Source organism: Cyphellophora attinorum (genome assembly GCF_001299255.1).
Source record: "Cyphellophora attinorum strain CBS 131958 chromosome Unknown Contig6, whole genome shotgun sequence".
Classification (NCBI taxonomy): domain Eukaryota; kingdom Fungi; phylum Ascomycota; class Eurotiomycetes; order Chaetothyriales; family Cyphellophoraceae; genus Cyphellophora; species Cyphellophora attinorum.
This window is the reverse complement of record NW_017253234.1, coordinates 1,099,125-1,115,242: the sequence shown is the minus strand read 5'-3', so window position 1 is coordinate 1,115,242 and position 16,118 is coordinate 1,099,125. Positions and strand designations below refer to the sequence as shown.

The following is a 16,118-nucleotide window of genomic DNA, read 5'->3' as shown; positions in this document are numbered from 1 at the left end:
CACTGTAGTCGAGGATGAAGAAGGTATCGTCCTTCGGAATGCTTCACACGCCTGGAGGTCCAGTAGCTTGCTCATGTGTGGTGTCTCTAAATGCGAGGGTTGTTTAGCGATTGCTGCTCTTGAAGAGCCTTGGGTGGACATACCTGGTACCGAGGTTTCGATCAAGCGACGCAATGGCAATAGATCTGTAGCTGGTGGACTGTCTTCCGGCGGCGGCGAGGCGTTCTGCGTAGCGTTATTCGCTTCCGCGCCAGTGTCGCGGTGGAAGTCGTTTCGGAGACTTTTCTGCTCCCAGTCCGCCCCTATATTGTGATGAATGTTGTCAGGAACCGAGTTGGCATGAGTGCGGTGGTAAGGACAAGGGTTGAGATGTTTGAGACAGCCTGGGGTTGGGCATCTGAGCAGTCCAGATGGTGTATCCTGGATTGCTGTTGTTGACTGTGTACCAATTAAGGATGGCACGACTGGTAGCTGGTGACCAGTGAAAAGAGGCCTCCTACGAGGAGTGATGTCGAGAAACTCTGAGCCACGGTCGAGATCGGCGAAAGGACGATAAGTCGGTGGATTGGCTGTCAGAGACGGGCTCGATTCCACCCTATGGGATGGTCCCGCTCCTGGAGCAGCAGACGAAGAAGCCGCGTTGTTGTCTTCTGGCCGTAAAATTTGGCGCCACATTTCCCTGGTCAAAGGTCCTGTTCCGTGAGAAGGTGTCCGTGAGAAAAGTCAGTATCGCTCTCAGTGTCGCTCATGTTTGGTACCTCTATAGTGCTTCTATACACGTGAGCTTTGCTGCAGCTGGCGACTTTTTGGAATTCCAATATATACATTTTCCGCTGCGGTTTTCGCCGAGTTGACAACGATGGAAGACAGTAGATGTATAGTCAGCAGTTGCTGTTGCCGTGTGGGATACCGGAGAGAATTGATTCTGTCCAGGTATTGAAGAAGACAAGTGGCTTTCGGAAAAGGGATTCTGGTCGTTGAAATTATGGAAGACAATAGAGCGGCGTATGGAAACGACAAAATAGAACCGCAGCTGAAAGTGGTGTATATAACGACGAGCAGGTAAAGGTAATCAACGTCTAGCCGGTAGACTTCGAGAAGCCGTCGCAGTACCAGACTTGACATAGGGACAAATCCTCGCCGGAGGAACAGGTGGATCCTCCAGTAGATAAAAATGACTGCGAGCTGAGCTGGTGGCTTCTGTATTCGATTGATCCGTCGCATGAGGAACCTGTCGACCCTCGGCACGAGCTTTCCGGACGCAGGAATCACAGTGCGAGATCGAGCAGGTAACAATGGAACAGGAACACAAGTGCAGACAATGGTGAAAGACTCTTGTGTGCAGCTATCCAAACTCCGGCTCTGCGATGGCGGTCAAGCTTGCTATACCTGACGTTTCGCATCATTCGTCCTCCATGGCGGCTGATGGAGGAAAGTCTAACGGGTGCGGAGCGGATACCTTGGAAGCTTGGCTGTAGGATTCGAGCAACTTGAAATGTTGTTGTGTATTTCAGCTCCGAGTCGCACGGGTGCATCTCCGCAATCTTTCCGCGCCTTCCAAAGGCCGCCCAGAGGTGCTGAAAATCCCTCAAGACAGAGCCTGATGTCGATCTGCGCGCGGGAATCCTGCGACTCTGAGATAGTATTAGCGGAGCCCTCCTGGATGGCGTGAATGACTTTCCTTAAGTTAATTCTTGCTTGTACCTGGAAAGCTGGTAAATGGCTTCCTGCAGACACATGATCTGAACGTTGCAATGTTCGATGATCTGAACTCGATTTTGTCGAACATGAGTCGCATCGCCGACAGAGTCCTCCTCGTGCTGCAGGTCAGCTATGCGTGCTTTGTCCGCTTCAACCTGCTTCTCAACCTCCTCATCCAGCTTATCGACAACATTGCGACCGAGTCTAATAATCTTGGCACTGACATCTTCAGGCGTGTGCTCGGTGTCGAGCTTCATGCTGCCGTCCTCCAACTTGGTCCAGGTGAGTTGCTCGACGCCGAACTTCTCGAGTATGACTTGGCTCTTACGGACGAACTTGGGGTTGTTGCGGCGTGACGTCTTGCGTTTGAACATCTTGCAGAGGGTCATTAGAGTGATGAACTCGCCGTAGCTGATGAATAATTCGATTGGTCGACCTCCGCTTGCAGGAGCCGGGGAGGCTTTTGCGACAGCATCCTCCTCATTGACTGTCGAAGCCATGACGAGCTGTGATGCAATATGTGGCGCTGCTTTGTCGAGATGTCGATGGACGAACAGTGAAAGAGGAGGTGTAGTGTTGCTTGTGAAAGGCGAAATCGTTTGTCTGGACTTGCACCTCCCGTAGCATTGTAGTCACATTTGGACACAGAGGGCGCCGCGGTGACCAGCGTGTTGCAAGTCGGGTGGTAGAGGCCGTCTCAAGGTGACTATTCAATGTGGGTGAATGTGAATCTGGGCAGAAATCCAAGCCACAAGAGGCCAGTGATCAGACCGTGTACAGAAGTTGAAACGCGGCTTGTGTGTGTAATTTGAGGTGAGTTAGTGCTTGATGCGATTGGGAATCCTCTGCAGGCTGATTTGCTCGCGATGCCACCACTCAACGTACAGGGGCGGAACTCGATATCAAAACAAAAAGAACGCAACATGTTTGTGGCAAGTGTGGGTATCACCATGCTATCAATTCATCGTTTCTACACAAGTTATCGTTCCGTGTCCGTTCTTCGTTACCTCTTGAGAGGTGTCTTACCAGCCGATATGCAATGAACGCCGTTCTGGTGCTAGATGTGCGTGTGCAAATGCCGCTCAACGTGCGTAGTCATCAAACGAGGGATCTCTGATACTGCCGCCAGCATCGCCGAGACCAGCCACCGGGCGATTGTATGACCAGCCAGCAAATTGTTGCTGCATAGTCTGGGACAGAACCGGACCCTCAACGTACGAGTCCTTGGGCACTTCGGAGGTGAATTCTTTGTCAAAGTTTTCGGTATCACGAGCGTCGGCCTGGAAAGATCAGCAGGGAACGTAATCTGGACAGGGAACCACATACCACATTGGGCTTGAAGCTTGGCTCGTATTTGCGCTGCAGCAGCTTCCGCCAGTCGATGTTGGCGAAGAAATGATGCGCTTTAATTTCGGAAGCGCCGTTAGCACCGAGACGCTGCTCTGGGTCGCGGTCGAGTAGCTTGGTCAGAAGATCTTTGGCCGCTGCAGGGACGATCTCTGGTCCAGGGAAGTGAAGAGGCTCTTGCAGAATCTTGCGGTACATCTCGTTGGTGTTCTCGTCGTAGAAAGGTGGCAAGCCTGTCAACATCTCGTACAGCAAGACACCGAGAGTCCACCAATCGACTGATTTCGTGTAGCCGTGACCAAGGAGCAGTTCGGGAGCTAGATACTCAGGAGTTCCGCAGAACGTATTGGTGCGATCTTCGTCCTTCATATCCAATTTGCAGAGACCAAAATCGCATAGGGCAATGTGACCGGAATAATCGAGAAGGATGTTCTCAGGCTTGAGGTCTCGGTAGATGACCTTGAAACCGTGCAGACATTCTAGTGCACAAAGAAGCTCGGCTGTGTAGAATCTTGATCGATTGATGTCGAATCGCTGCTCTTTCTGAAGGTGGTGGAAGAGCTCACCGCCGTTGACAAAAGCAAGGACGAAGTACAGCTTGTCTGGTGATTGGAAGGAGAACTTGAGGGGTGTGATGAAGGGGTTGTTGATCTGGGCCAGGACCGATCGTTCGGCGAGGGTGTGAGCGACTTCTGATCGAGAGATGATGTGTGCTTTGCGAATAGTTTTGAGGGCGTAGATTCGGCCAGTGTCCTTCTTCAGGACCTGCATGACTTTGCCAAAGCTCCCTCTGCCGACAACCTTGAGCAGGTCGAAGTCATCGATCTTCAGGCTACCTTCGCGGTTCTCAACGTAGTTAACGCCAATCTTGATGGTGCCGCTTCCGAATTGAATATCGCGCCACTCAGCGCCAAGTTGGCCAGCCTGTGCTTCTTGATGACGATGAGCCGCCTCAGCCTTCTCGTTGTCCTTCTTGCTCTTCTTGGGATCTGCGACGAAAGGTCGGGCTTCCTCAAATCTAGCTGTATACGCGCGCCACCCAAGAAGATGTCTTCACTTCTGCCAACACCTGGTCGTGCAGCCGGGTTTCGCAGGTACAGTTGGACGCTCAATTCGGTAACTCTTGATACATCGAACTTGAATGAGGTGTTATCTCCAGCCCATAATGGGTTCTCAGGGCTGCCTGAGACTGCATCGACGAAGACCTGGACCTTGTCGAAATCTAGGAGAGCGTAGGGAAGGTACTTGCTATTGTATCGACCATGGATCGTAGGAGCGGCATTGATCCCGCCGTGCGTTGAGACAGGACGATTGCTGTGAGCATAGGAACCAGCGACGGAGTTTGCGGAATATGAGGAGTTTGGTCGGACAGAGCCGGCTTGAGCACCACCGTAGTAGTTGTTGAACGCCTGCTGGTATTGCTGCGGCAGAGAGAAGCCCTTGCCTTCGTGCAGGGTCACGATCAGGATACCTGGCTTGGTCGTCTGTACAGGGGGATTGCTCATAGCCTCAGAGGCAGCTGAGATTCGCCGAGTCAGCCAACACATCTTGTTACCATAGCGATTGAGTGGTCTGCTTCACTTACCAATTCCATTGGCAGAAGTTGTGCTCACATTGCTCGGCGTTTGTGACATTGTATTTGGGGGTGCATCTTGAGGTGTAGGTGTGTGCTCCTCTTCACCCGCTTTCACTGTTGAAGTCGAAGTTGAGCGACTAAACCCACTCGTGAGCGGCGCCAGGTGTGTTTCCTTCAATTCTGTGTTGGTATTAGCAATCACTCCCGAGGTCGATCAGCGCGAGGGTCTCGTACTTTTCGTGAGTTTCCACGACATCTTGAGAGAAGCGAAGTCAGCCCTGTTACCTCCGCAGTCTTCCTTCCCTCAAATACTCCGAGGTCTGGCGGCTTCTGGCGCTTCGATTACGCCAGTGGACAACAACCTCAGGAGTTAGCACGGAGGATCCAAGTGCGATTGCGATCGTTCGGTAAGGAGCGAAGTGGTGGTAATTGGATAGCGACAGAGCGAATGATCCGAGGCAGAGGAGGCGACAAAGAAGTGTGAGGGTGTACAAGAGTGTGGCTGTGAGTGCAAGAAGTATCTTGCTGGATACTTAGTACTTCCTGACAACAGGGAAGACCGCCGTTTGAGACAACCCCCGCATCACGTGACAAATCAGCCCTCACGCGGATAATACTGCCGTCAGGATGGCAAGTCAACTTCACTCAGCCTCCAAACCCTCGAGATCATCGACGAAGCGACGCCGGTCATCGCCACCATCAACCCCGGAAGACGCGCCTGAAGTCACAACACGTCTCAATCCTGCCCGTAGCACGCGCCGAAGAGTCAACTACACATATCCCGATCAGCTCGCTGGTTCCGAGTCCGACAGCGATCGCGACTCTGCGGCCCCGCCTACACCGTCTCCAGCACCGCGACGTATCTTCAGCGCCAACTTCACCAAGAACGTTGATAAATTCAGACGGATCGTCGCCACAGAATCGGAGGAAGAGGAAGATGAGCGGATCGAGCGCAGCATGGGCGTAATCAGAAAAAACGCTGCCTCGAGGGGCTCTGATGGTGGAACAAAATATCACTGCGATGTCTGCTCGATCGATATTACCTCAACAGTGCGCATTTCCTGCGGCGACCCTGCATGTCGGGAGTATGACCTCTGCGTACCATGCTTCGGCGAAGGCAAGAAGAGCAAGAATCACGACCCCCAGACACATGCATTTCATGTAGTCGAACAGAACTCGATCCCTATCTACAAGGAGGACTGGGGCGCCGATGAGGAGCTGCTACTACTCGAAGGCTCGGAGAGATATGGTCTTGGTTCATGGGCTGATGTTGCAGAACACATTGGTGGCTATCGCGAAAAGGACGAGGTTCGAGACCACTATATCGACACATATGTTGATTCAAGTCTATTTCCCCTGCCAGATCTTGCGGACCCAGCAGATACCGCCCTCTTCGACGAAATTCCCAAAGAGACATTTCAGGCTCGCAAGAAGCAACGCATAGAAGAACGCACTGAGGCCGCCAAGACCGCTCCACCAGCAACCCCAAAGCAGAAACCCACCGCTTCGGTCCCTGCCTGTCACGAAGTCCAAGGCTTCATGCCTGGTCGCCTCGAGTTCGAGACTGAATTCGCCAACGATGCCGAAGAAGCAGTCCAACACATGTCCTTCGAGCCCGGCGACGGCATAGATCCAGTCACCGGCCAAATGGACGAAGAGACACACCTCAAGATGACCGTCTTCGACATCTACAACTCTCGACTCATGTCTCGCACAGAGCGTAAGCGCATCATCTTCGAGCACAACCTTCTCGACTACAAGAAGAACCAACTCCTCGAAAAGAAGCGAACCAAGGAAGAAAAGGACATCCTCCACAAGGCCAAACCCTTCGCCCGCATGATGAACCGTAAAGATTTCGAAACCTTCAACAACGACCTCCTCCTCGAGCACAACCTCCGAGTCGCCATCGCCCAGCTCCAAGAGTGGAAGCAAATGGGTGTCAAAGACCTCAAAGAAGGCGAAAAGTATGAGCACGACAAACTCGTCCGTGCCCAAAAGAATCAACCACAAGGCCAATTCGACCGCATGCCACAGATCCCTAAGAAGGGCCAACAGCAGCAGCAACCCGATGGTCCTACCGAAGCCTCCAAGTTCACTACCCCAACCCTTCCAGAACGCTTCCAGAAGAAGCCTCGTACCGTCCCTGTCTTCGCCGACAGCAAGCCCGTTGTCGAGAATGACTTCGACAAGATGTTTGCAGAAACTACCGGCACCGATACTCCATCTCAGAAACCCAAAATCCGCTACGTGGTCCAGCCGCTTAACGGCGTCACCCCATGGAAGCTTGAAGAAGACAAGTCCGTCGCTCCTGACCTGCAGTTGCTTAGCGAAGAAGAGATCCAGTTGTGCAATGCTGTTCACGTTCGTCCGAAGCCGTATATCGCGCTCAAGGAGGGCCTGTTGCGGGAAGCTCTGAAGCAGGGCGGCTCGTTGAAGCGCAAGGAGGCCAAGGCTGTGTGCAAGATCGAGAGTCAGAAGGCGAGCAAGATCTATGACTTTATGATCCACAGTGGATGGATTACGAAGGGTTGAGGATACTCGACAACGTCGAGACACAAATACGAACAAAGATCGGACGGAATAGACCCTGCAGTGTGGTCTTACCAGATGGATATGATACCAACGAAGGAATGATGGAGTAGGATGGCAACGGAAATGGGAACGACGCCGGCATCGGTCTACGGTATGGAGATGATCTGTACAAAAGGCGCCATAAGACGCGTACATCAGGAAGGCCTCATATGCCGAACGCAGGATTCAGGAGAATTGGAACACATTGGGTCCAAAGATTTCAGGAGGCGCCCGTCACTGCAAGCGCATCCGGCAATAAAGAACATGGAAGGCGACTTCCGCCACGATAAGCTGCTGCAGTATCAACTCCAGCAGAGCCTTGAATAGCAAGGCAATGACGATGGACTTTGCCCACCTGTATCAGTCGTTCCTGGTCCAGACGCATGCGCTTGTATCTGTTTTCACCATCGTCCCTTTCAGTTCAGCTCACTGCTGATATGACAGAGCTGGCTCTCAGACCTCCACCAGAGCTTTGCGATACCTTGACCCTAGATAAATATCTATGCAACGGCGTGGTTCCCGAGCTCGCATACTGGATATCCTGTGATTGCCTCGCTGCACTGTTTTAGATGGATCAAGAAGGGTTTAGTTATGTTGGCCTTGCGGAGCAGATAGTTGTTCAGTTTCGTATCGGCTCTATGCCTAATGTCTATTTGCTTACATGTATTCACTCTGAAAGTCTGAGCCGCGGGCTTCTCTGTATGACAGTCATAGATCCCATTCAGCTATGGTACTGCTACAGGAGTATTGGTTTGCTCGCAGACCTTGACCGGCCCAGAGCGGGAAGGGTGGGAAGAGCCGACGATGGACTTGCCCTTGTACAACAGCCTCAGCGATGCTGTAGAGCTCCTTGGGCACCCGAATAGTCTGACAGCCATAGCCTAGGCGCCGTGCTTTGTCCTGAAGCCTGATTCTTGAGACTCCATAGCACCGATCGATGGCGTCGATGTGCGAGACCCTGATCGTACAGAAGCTCCTCTTTGGCTTCATATCTGGTGGAAGGTCAGCGAACACACCCCATCTGCCTCGCCTCTGACGTCAATCCGGCAGGAGAGGACCACAGCGCCTCGACACTGTGTTTGTGTTTCTTTATGGAACCTCGGCGATCGCAAGGATCCGTCAACCTTCTTTGCAGTCCTCCTCTAGCCCGCATCCCTTGGCATCCTGCCATTCTTCGTTCGCTTCCGCTAGACGGGCTGCTCGAGTCGCTTCGGCCTCCATTACTTCCGTGAACGACATTCGATGATCCGGGGCGCTGGACAAATGGTTCTCGAAATCTTGCATGGATCCAAAAGTGCGCTGACAGTCTATATTGCATTGGGGAACCATTTGGCGTCGACCTGTCAACTCTCTCACATCCTTGATGTCGCTCTCCAGGAGTCCGAAGGTCATCGCCGATGGTGTTGCTGGATTCTCGTCCAGGAGTTCTTCATATGTGAAAGGGCGTTGCAATGGATCCTGATATTGCACATCGGGAACCGGTACTCGATCTTCGACACGAACACGCAGTTCTTCCCAGGTCATTGGGCGATTGAGGAGTGGATCCATCAGCCTCGTTATAAAGACCCCTTCTCGGAGCGCGGCCTGCACCAACCATGGTACTACAGGATCATCATCGTGGCTCTCCAGAGGCTCCCAACCGTTACCGTACCTCTGCTCATCCAGGTAGGTAAAAGCACGACCGACGAAGACCTCTCCACCCTTACATGCCACCTCTCGTACGATTGCCAGGAGCAAATCAAGAATGCCGTGCTTTCGATCGAGTCTGAAATGCTTCTCCCAGTCTCCAAACTTATGAAGGTATTCAGATCGACGTTCGATGAACAGACGCAGCTTCCGAATATCCTTCGCCTGTTTCAGCGTTCGAAGCACATCGCCAAGCTTGAATTTCGCCGTACAATTCTTGTAGGATAGCCGGTTGTGTCCGTCTGGATGCTCGAGCTGACCAAGGTGAACGATCACAGCGACGTTGCGTGCTTGTCGGACTTGAATCTCGCGAACGCATCGGATTGCATGTGCACCACCTCCCCACGTGGACGGATAGGAGTCGCACTCGAAGACGGGAGGGCCTCGGTAGGTCAATTGGACGATGAGCTCTCCGTTGTTCCGGAGGAGCACCACGGTCTCGTTGTAGATCGTTGAGCATAGCACCAGGATTCGCCATCGACCGATGTTTTTATCACGGTGACAGTGAGACTTGAGGCATACGTTTGGTCCAGAAAGGAACATGCAGTCTGGCCGTAACGCGAAGTGCCAGATGCGATTCCGCACTTCCTTGGGTAAGTCGAGCAGTGACGTTGGGTGGGAGATTTTCTCTGTCTTTCCGGTAAGCAGCGACGATGTCGTGATCTTCGTGAATACCAGGGCATGCGATAGCGAATTCAGCTCGTTGCTGATCGCCGATGCGGTTGAAGACATCGTGGGCGATAGCGCTGCGTGGTCGATGTGGTGGTGACAATGCTGAGTCGATCGGTCGAAGAAGTTGGTTGCGCTGCCAGCTGGGAAGGGTATGTGATATATATAAGCGAGCAACTGTGAGTAGGTCCGTAAAGCACATGCTGTGACTTCACTGCACTGGTGGTAGCCATAGGCTATTTCACTTGCACGATTGACATAAAAATGTCACGCTGCCTCACGTCAGTGAAGACCAAGTACTTGTTGAAGCGTTCCAGGCTTTGGCAAGTGTAGACTGTGTGTCAAACCCGTGTGAAGCAAGTGCCTGGCTGCTTGAGCCATGTTTGAACATCACAACATCAACTCAACCCACGCGAGCAAGCGGACTTTGAGCTGAAGAGCCGTTGCATCAAAAATGGTAGATTGTGCTCGGGAATCCTCTGGTTCTGCCGATCTTAGCGATGTTCAACTCCCATACCGCCACACACAAGTAAATCTGTCTCTACTGTCGCCTCATCAGCTGTTGGATGTCGTAGCAACGGAACGACTAAGGTCCGAAACGCTTATTGCAGCTCATGCCGCGGAGCCTCTCTCCCATTATAACGCCCCCCATCCAGCTCCGTCACCGGCGGCGGTGGCCTCTGAGACGAAGCCGCCATCTCCGCTGGGGCCGTCATGGTCGACTTGTAGCCCGGCGGCGGGCTAATCCCAGCACCATTCGGCGAGAACGGCTCACTCTCGACCATGTCCTTCCCTTTCAGCCCGTGCGATTGTCTGGCCTTCTTCATGCTCCACCTGTACCAGAACAAAAGACCAGCGAGCAGGGCTACGCCGCCCACGGCGCCACCAACTGCACCTCCGATGACGGCTGAATTGCTGCCCCCGCCGCCGGAGTTTGCCTGCTGCGCCGCCTTTCCTTGCACCGTCGCGACGTGCCAGTCTGCTTTGGCAGTGACGTTTGAGAGCGCATACTTGAGATAGCAGTTGAGGAAGCCACTCTCTGCGTTCGACTGATATAGAACGCCCGTGCATTCCCTGTTTCCAGAGTCTTGAGGATCTTTGTAGGACGCGCAACTATCCATGCATTGTTCAAAATTATCTGCGTGAACCTGTTTCAACGAGGGTCCATCGGCGGTATAATCACATTTTGGTTCCAGGATTGCGCTGTTGTTGGCTGTGTAGGCTGCTTGTGTGCATGTGCTGTTCACTTGGAACAGGCCGAGTGCGACTGTGTGCACCTTGTTCGGCTGAAGCTTGCTCTTGCCGCCAGATAGAGGCAGAGTGCCGTTGGCCCTTTTCGCGAAGCAGTTGTGATAGCTGAGGTTGGGGTCATCGGTATAGCGAACGCCGTAGCATAACGGAGATTTCGAGGAGCAGTACTCCAGGCATTCCTCAATGTTGTTCGCGTGAAAAGCCATATACTCGCTCTCGTTGGATCTATTCGGATCGAAACTATCACCCGCCGACCAGAAGGTTTCACATAGTATCTGGTACTGATAGCCATTGACATCTGTCTTGATTGTGCCGTTCGCGCCGGGACAGATATCCTTGCTGGCATCGTAGTCGAATTGACTGGAGAATGCGAGGGCTGTTGCGTTATTCGTGGCGGACACGAAATCTGCCGTAGTCGTGTTTCCATCTTTCTGCTGGCAACGGCTTTGGCTGAAGTCGTATGTGACAGCACGGCAAGCAGGGACGTCGTCTGCCCAACTCGTGGCACACGCTTCTATGCAGTCGGTGAATGTTTCGGATGTGTGATTCCGAATGTTGTTTCCTGGGGCGCCTGTCTTGCATTTCACGTTGAATTTGAGACCAATGTCGGTCGTGTAGTCCTGGTTCGCGCAATTACCTGAAGATGTCAGTGAACGAGAGAGGCCAGTGGCTGTAGAAAGTACCTACCTTGGCGAGGCAGTAGCGATGTTGCCACTGGGGTCACTACTAGAAATGGTAGTAGCGATCGCCGCATCGTAAGTTCTGCATGAAAGAATGTGGGTGAACCAGATCTGAGGGAAAGCAAGACTATTGAGCAGAATGATTGAAGGCAACTGTGTATACTTCGATGGGTGTGCGTTCAGTCCCAGAACGACTCCTAGGGGTCACCCATTGCATATAATCGCGTTCCAGCACGCCTGTCTCCCATGCACGGGCAGGGCCACGAAACCAAGTACCTGGTAGGGCGATTTCAACATTTCGACCTGATTGGGCGACTAAGGATCAATACAGGGAGGCCGCTGCGTATAACTCGCTCTTGAACCTGATGCGGTGGCTCAAACGATCGCACCGCCCCATGTCTCAATTTAGCATAAATCGCTTGGCAGGGTATGGTTCTTTTGGCTGCGAATGAGCCTAGTGGCGTTCGCCCCTGAAATTTTGGGGCCAAATCGTACGCTAGAGCTGCAGCCTCGACGGCCTGGAGATGCCGTTCCGGGCGCAGCGGGCGGCTTTCTCGCTTCCGTCGATCATGATAACTCAGCTGGCGCAGCGACACTGCTGGTGGAATGGTCGCTCGCGATATGGGAATTGGAATTGAAGGCCGGGATCGTAAGAACATAGACACTTACTATACTTTAGCACGGATCCCAGGCCGTGGGGTGCTATCCGCACGCTCGGTTTCTGCCCACCACGCAGCAATCCCGAGATTATCGACGTTGGTCAGATGTCGCAGCTTCCATAACGTGAGGTAACGCGGCAGAGGCCGCCGTGCATGCAGTCTCAACAGTCGTGTTCGGAAACGGCATGGCTTCTAGTCTAAAAGTCTATGGCTGGCTCATCGACCGGTATGTAGGTGGATGCTAGCACTGGCTCGGCTGCCCTCTGTCTACATTGAGTGAGTATATTGCCACACCGCTGTGAATCTCGCGAAAGGGACTTACTTTGAATCATTTTCCTCACCGCTAGCACCGAACTCGTTACTAGCACTGCGGTCCCAAATACTATACACATAACAGCCGGTATAAAGCGCCAGTTCCTCGTACTCAGCTTAATGTAACACAACGGCGGCAAGATGTAAGCCAACGCACAGGCGCTCGTCGCACCCACGAGCTCAAAAACAATTCCCAGATCACAAGTGACCAGACTGATACCCATGGCACTTACCACAAGCGCGCTTGTGAAAATCAAATGCCGCTGCGGATTGTATGGCTCTTCTGGGAACCAGTAGTTGTTCATTACTTCTCGGCAGACGAAGCATTCAAGGGGTAATGTAGTGAGCATGTTGAGGCCGAAACACAAACGAGCAATCTGCACCATCAGGTGGCCTTGGGATGGAAAGTTGTTGAGAACGTTGCCGCGGGTGAGATCGCCGAAGGTGAGGAAGCCGGATAGGGCCATAAGGAGGCAGGCGAGCAGGGAGGCGAAAGTACTGTAGTGCGTCACAGTAGAGAACCGATCGAGGGTCGGCTTGGACAGAGAGCCGTAGATGAGAAGTGAATTGTGGTGGCAGACGAATGCTAGGAATGACGGTCAGAAGAGTCCAGATTGTGTTGTGATGAACATTACCGAACGAGATGACTCCGACGGCCTGGAAGAAGCCGCTGTTGACGAAAAGCAAACCCTTAAGACTGCCGCGGAGATTGTTGTCGACCAAAGGCCCTTGCGTGAGAACTGTGATCACAATGATGAGCATCGAGAACAGAGCAAGCGTAGACGCTTTCGCAAGCTGAGTTGCCAGTTAGCATTCAAGGCGTTGGGAGCTTCGATTGTCCCGTACCTTCGCAATATCACGATACAAGCTCAAAGGCCAGCTTACTGCCAGCACAAACAGGACAATGATCGCCTCCCGGTTCGTCAGTAGCCATAGGAATCGCATTTCTGTTAGAGCCGGGAAAACTGCCTGCATCACATGTGGTATGGTATCTCCCACGATGATGCAAAACGCCAGCATGCCACCGAACGCAAATGCCCATTGCGCCACAGAGATTGCCAGTAGCCCGCTTCGTCCGAAACAGTGCTGCATAGTGCCCTGAAATGAGTCGGTTCCTGATAGCTTACTGTTGATCACGATGAGACGGATCGTCCAGTCGACGGTGATGGTAAGACCTATCAGCAGTACGATACCCATCGTAAGTCCGGCCTGACGGAAGGCATAGGGTTGACCGATGATACCTGATGATGTGTTATCCTCTGCTCTTTGGATTTGACGTTGTAGACCTACCAGCGCCGATGATCGAGTTCGCCATGTTCATGATTGCGCTCCGCATTCCGCTTTTAGGCCTGGCATTTGGTAAATGATCTTCTGGCTGAAAGGCCTCTGACAGAAACGGCGAGTCGGACGGAGGCGTGATATCTGTGAGCAGCGGCGCATCTTGACCCGGAGTACTCAGGTAGTCCTCCTCGTCTACCCATTCCTGCGACTGTTGGCGTTGATCTTCGATCTCAAAACGTACACGATTGGTAGTTCGGGGTGTGCCCGGCGGCCGAGGCTGCGACAGAGATGACTGCCGCTGCGGCGCTGGAGGGCGTGTGATATTCAGCCTCAGCTTCGAAGAGGGTAGAGCAGGCAGCTGGTCGTTGTCATCTGATGAATCTGTGTCGCGGATGAGAGGCCCGCTCTCGAGAGGGTCATTCGAAAGCCCAGGAGGGGGCGATCCAACATGGCCGTTCGTTGCAGCGTCATCGTTCATATCGGATGGTGCGCATCATGAAAAGCGAAAGACTTGCGCCGACCACAGAAGGGCAGGTCAGACCTGCAATGTCGGCACAGAAGAGGTCGAGGCTCAGGTCAGAGATCGCGCCAAGCCCTATGCAGTCTTCCGCGTGTCTCTGCACCCAGAGGAATTCAGTGATCTACTTGCGGCTACGAATTGCATCATCAATCTTAGGACCGAACCAGAGTAATAGTACCATTACTAGCTAAGGTATACCGGATAGCTCGAATACGACCTATGTGACCATGCCCGTGGTGAGAATCACGAGTGCCAGCCAGCCCCCGCCAGATATAGCATACCGGGCACCTGCAGACGCAGCCGTTGAGTTGCTTCCCGACTCGTCGTCACCGAAAGGCGAAGCATTTCCGCTTGGCGTTTCGCTTCCACCGCCTGTCGATGACGCAGTAGATATCTGGGTCTCCATGCTTGTTGCTGTACTACTCGTACCCGAGCTGGAGGGTGCCTGAGTACTTGTTGAAGACGTCGTGTTGGATGTGGTTGAGACGGTTCCTGACATTGTTCCAAAGCCTGTGCACGTTAGCTACGATCAAGGAAGACAGGCATGCTGCTCACCTATCCGATCTTTGTCGAAGTCGAACACTGAATAGACATTCTTCAGAAAGATATCACCCAGAATCCACTGATCTGGACCGAACGGCTGGTGGCCAATAATGTTACTCGCGCAGACATTCCCGCTGCCCTGCTTTCCGACGTAATCCTTGGGCGAGATGCTGTACTTGATCTTTGAGAAGGATACTTCCACCGTCGTGCTCGCATCACATGGCACCGTGTACGACTCGCCGCTACTGGAACTACCTGGAATGAGGGCGTGCAATACTTTGGCGTCGCTTGGTGGCATCAATGCGTAGGATGTGCCAGTATCGATGATGGCGCTCTTGCCAGAGAACTTGCAAGCTTGGCCGCCCACGAAGACATCGTCGACTACGATCTCCCAGGAGCTCCCAGCCTTGATGTTGGTGTACGCGATGTCGCCCTTGAACTTGCTATTGTCGAGACCTCCAATGGTGATGGTTCCATCCTTCGAACCGTCTTTGGCGCGCTGGAGATGTATGCCAAGGATATTGGAGGGCAGGCCGGCCTGGTCATCAAGAGTCTGCATTACTGTCTTTGATCCTAAGTCATTCGATGAAGCAGGGCCGAGTCCCAAGATTCCGTCCATGGGATAGTTGTTGAAATCATTGCTAGCAGTTTGTGCCAGTCCGAATGGAAGCTGCAGACTGTAGTTTGCAAAAACGATCTTGTCTTGAGCCATAACGCCGTCGACTTCTCCTGTGCCATACGCAAGCTGAAAAGTTTTGGAGTTCGTGGTAAGCGTGGATGAATCATCCTTTCCAAAGGTATTGTGTATCGAACACGCCGCGGACTTGCAGTCTGACCCAAATACCCAGGTATTTGTGCTTCCAGTGTCGATGAGCATATGCATCTCTTGGCCCTTTGAGCCGAAACGAAGTGTTGACAGGTAGCTGTAGTCCTGGCCATCCTGGTGCACCGCGAGAGAATGCGGCTGGGTCGGGTCTGTGGACTCGACAATGTTGAAAGCATTCTGCCGTCTGACTCTTCTCACATCGATTGTGTAAACATCTTGGTCATCGGAAGGCCTTTCTGGAGCTAGAGGGTAAAATCTCTTGTCCTTGGTCTCGGAGTCCTGGTGGTAAGGATAGAATGCTGAAACACATGTCGCTAATAGTGGCAGAGATGTCCATCTCGTATGCATAATGTGGCTCTATGCTTCGGAGGAGAGGGAATCGTTCTGGTTGCGCTGAGGATCCCGCCCTCGTGCTGATGATAGAAATAACGATTGTCTGCTTCGGATTCCAGCCCGGATTACTAGCAATAGTCCAACCACAACCGGTCCCAGTGCA

The 16,118-nt window shown here is 52.8% G+C and overlaps 6 protein-coding genes across 6 annotated transcripts; 1 reads left to right on the top strand and 5 right to left on the bottom strand.

Annotated features, from left to right (window-relative positions):
- Positions 1-1,682: 1,682 nt before the first annotated feature.
- AB675_2156 (uncharacterized protein) lies at positions 1,683-2,201 on the bottom strand (the record flags this gene model as incomplete). The annotated part of the gene is made up of 1 exon (XM_018142104.1): positions 1,683-2,201. One exon carries the CDS (start codon positions 2,199-2,201, stop codon positions 1,683-1,685), a length of 519 nt encoding a protein of 172 aa, XP_018003036.1.
- Positions 2,202-2,783: 582 nt separating this feature from the next.
- AB675_2155 (Serine/threonine-protein kinase gad8) lies at positions 2,784-4,880 on the bottom strand (the record flags this gene model as incomplete). The annotated part of the gene is made up of 5 exons (XM_018142103.1): positions 2,784-2,981; positions 3,028-4,037; positions 4,088-4,567; positions 4,634-4,804; positions 4,859-4,880. The coding sequence occupies 5 exons, from the start codon at positions 4,878-4,880 to the stop codon at positions 2,784-2,786; spliced, it is 1,881 nt and encodes a 626-aa protein (XP_018003012.1).
- Positions 4,881-5,251: 371 nt separating this feature from the next.
- On the top strand, positions 5,252-7,156 carry AB675_2154 (Transcriptional adapter 2; the record flags this gene model as incomplete). Its single annotated transcript, XM_018142102.1, has 1 exon — positions 5,252-7,156. One exon carries the CDS (start codon positions 5,252-5,254, stop codon positions 7,154-7,156), a length of 1,905 nt encoding a protein of 634 aa, XP_018002981.1.
- Positions 7,157-8,314: 1,158 nt separating this feature from the next.
- AB675_2153 (uncharacterized protein) lies at positions 8,315-9,613 on the bottom strand (the record flags this gene model as incomplete). The annotated part of the gene is made up of 1 exon (XM_018142101.1): positions 8,315-9,613. The coding sequence occupies one exon, from the start codon at positions 9,611-9,613 to the stop codon at positions 8,315-8,317; it is 1,299 nt and encodes a 432-aa protein (XP_018002681.1).
- Positions 9,614-10,152: 539 nt separating this feature from the next.
- On the bottom strand, positions 10,153-14,211 carry AB675_2152 (Vacuolar amino acid transporter 2; the record flags this gene model as incomplete). The annotated part of the gene is made up of 5 exons (XM_018142100.1): positions 10,153-11,421; positions 12,686-13,038; positions 13,088-13,247; positions 13,299-13,693; positions 13,743-14,211. The coding sequence occupies 5 exons, from the start codon at positions 14,209-14,211 to the stop codon at positions 10,153-10,155; spliced, it is 2,646 nt and encodes an 881-aa protein (XP_018002885.1).
- A 259-nt stretch (positions 14,212-14,470) lies between these two features.
- Positions 14,471-15,970, bottom strand: AB675_2151 (Aspartic-type endopeptidase ctsD; the record flags this gene model as incomplete). Its single annotated transcript, XM_018142099.1, has 2 exons — positions 14,471-14,763; positions 14,809-15,970. The coding sequence occupies 2 exons, from the start codon at positions 15,968-15,970 to the stop codon at positions 14,471-14,473; spliced, it is 1,455 nt and encodes a 484-aa protein (XP_018002931.1).
- Positions 15,971-16,118: the final 148 nt, after the last annotated feature.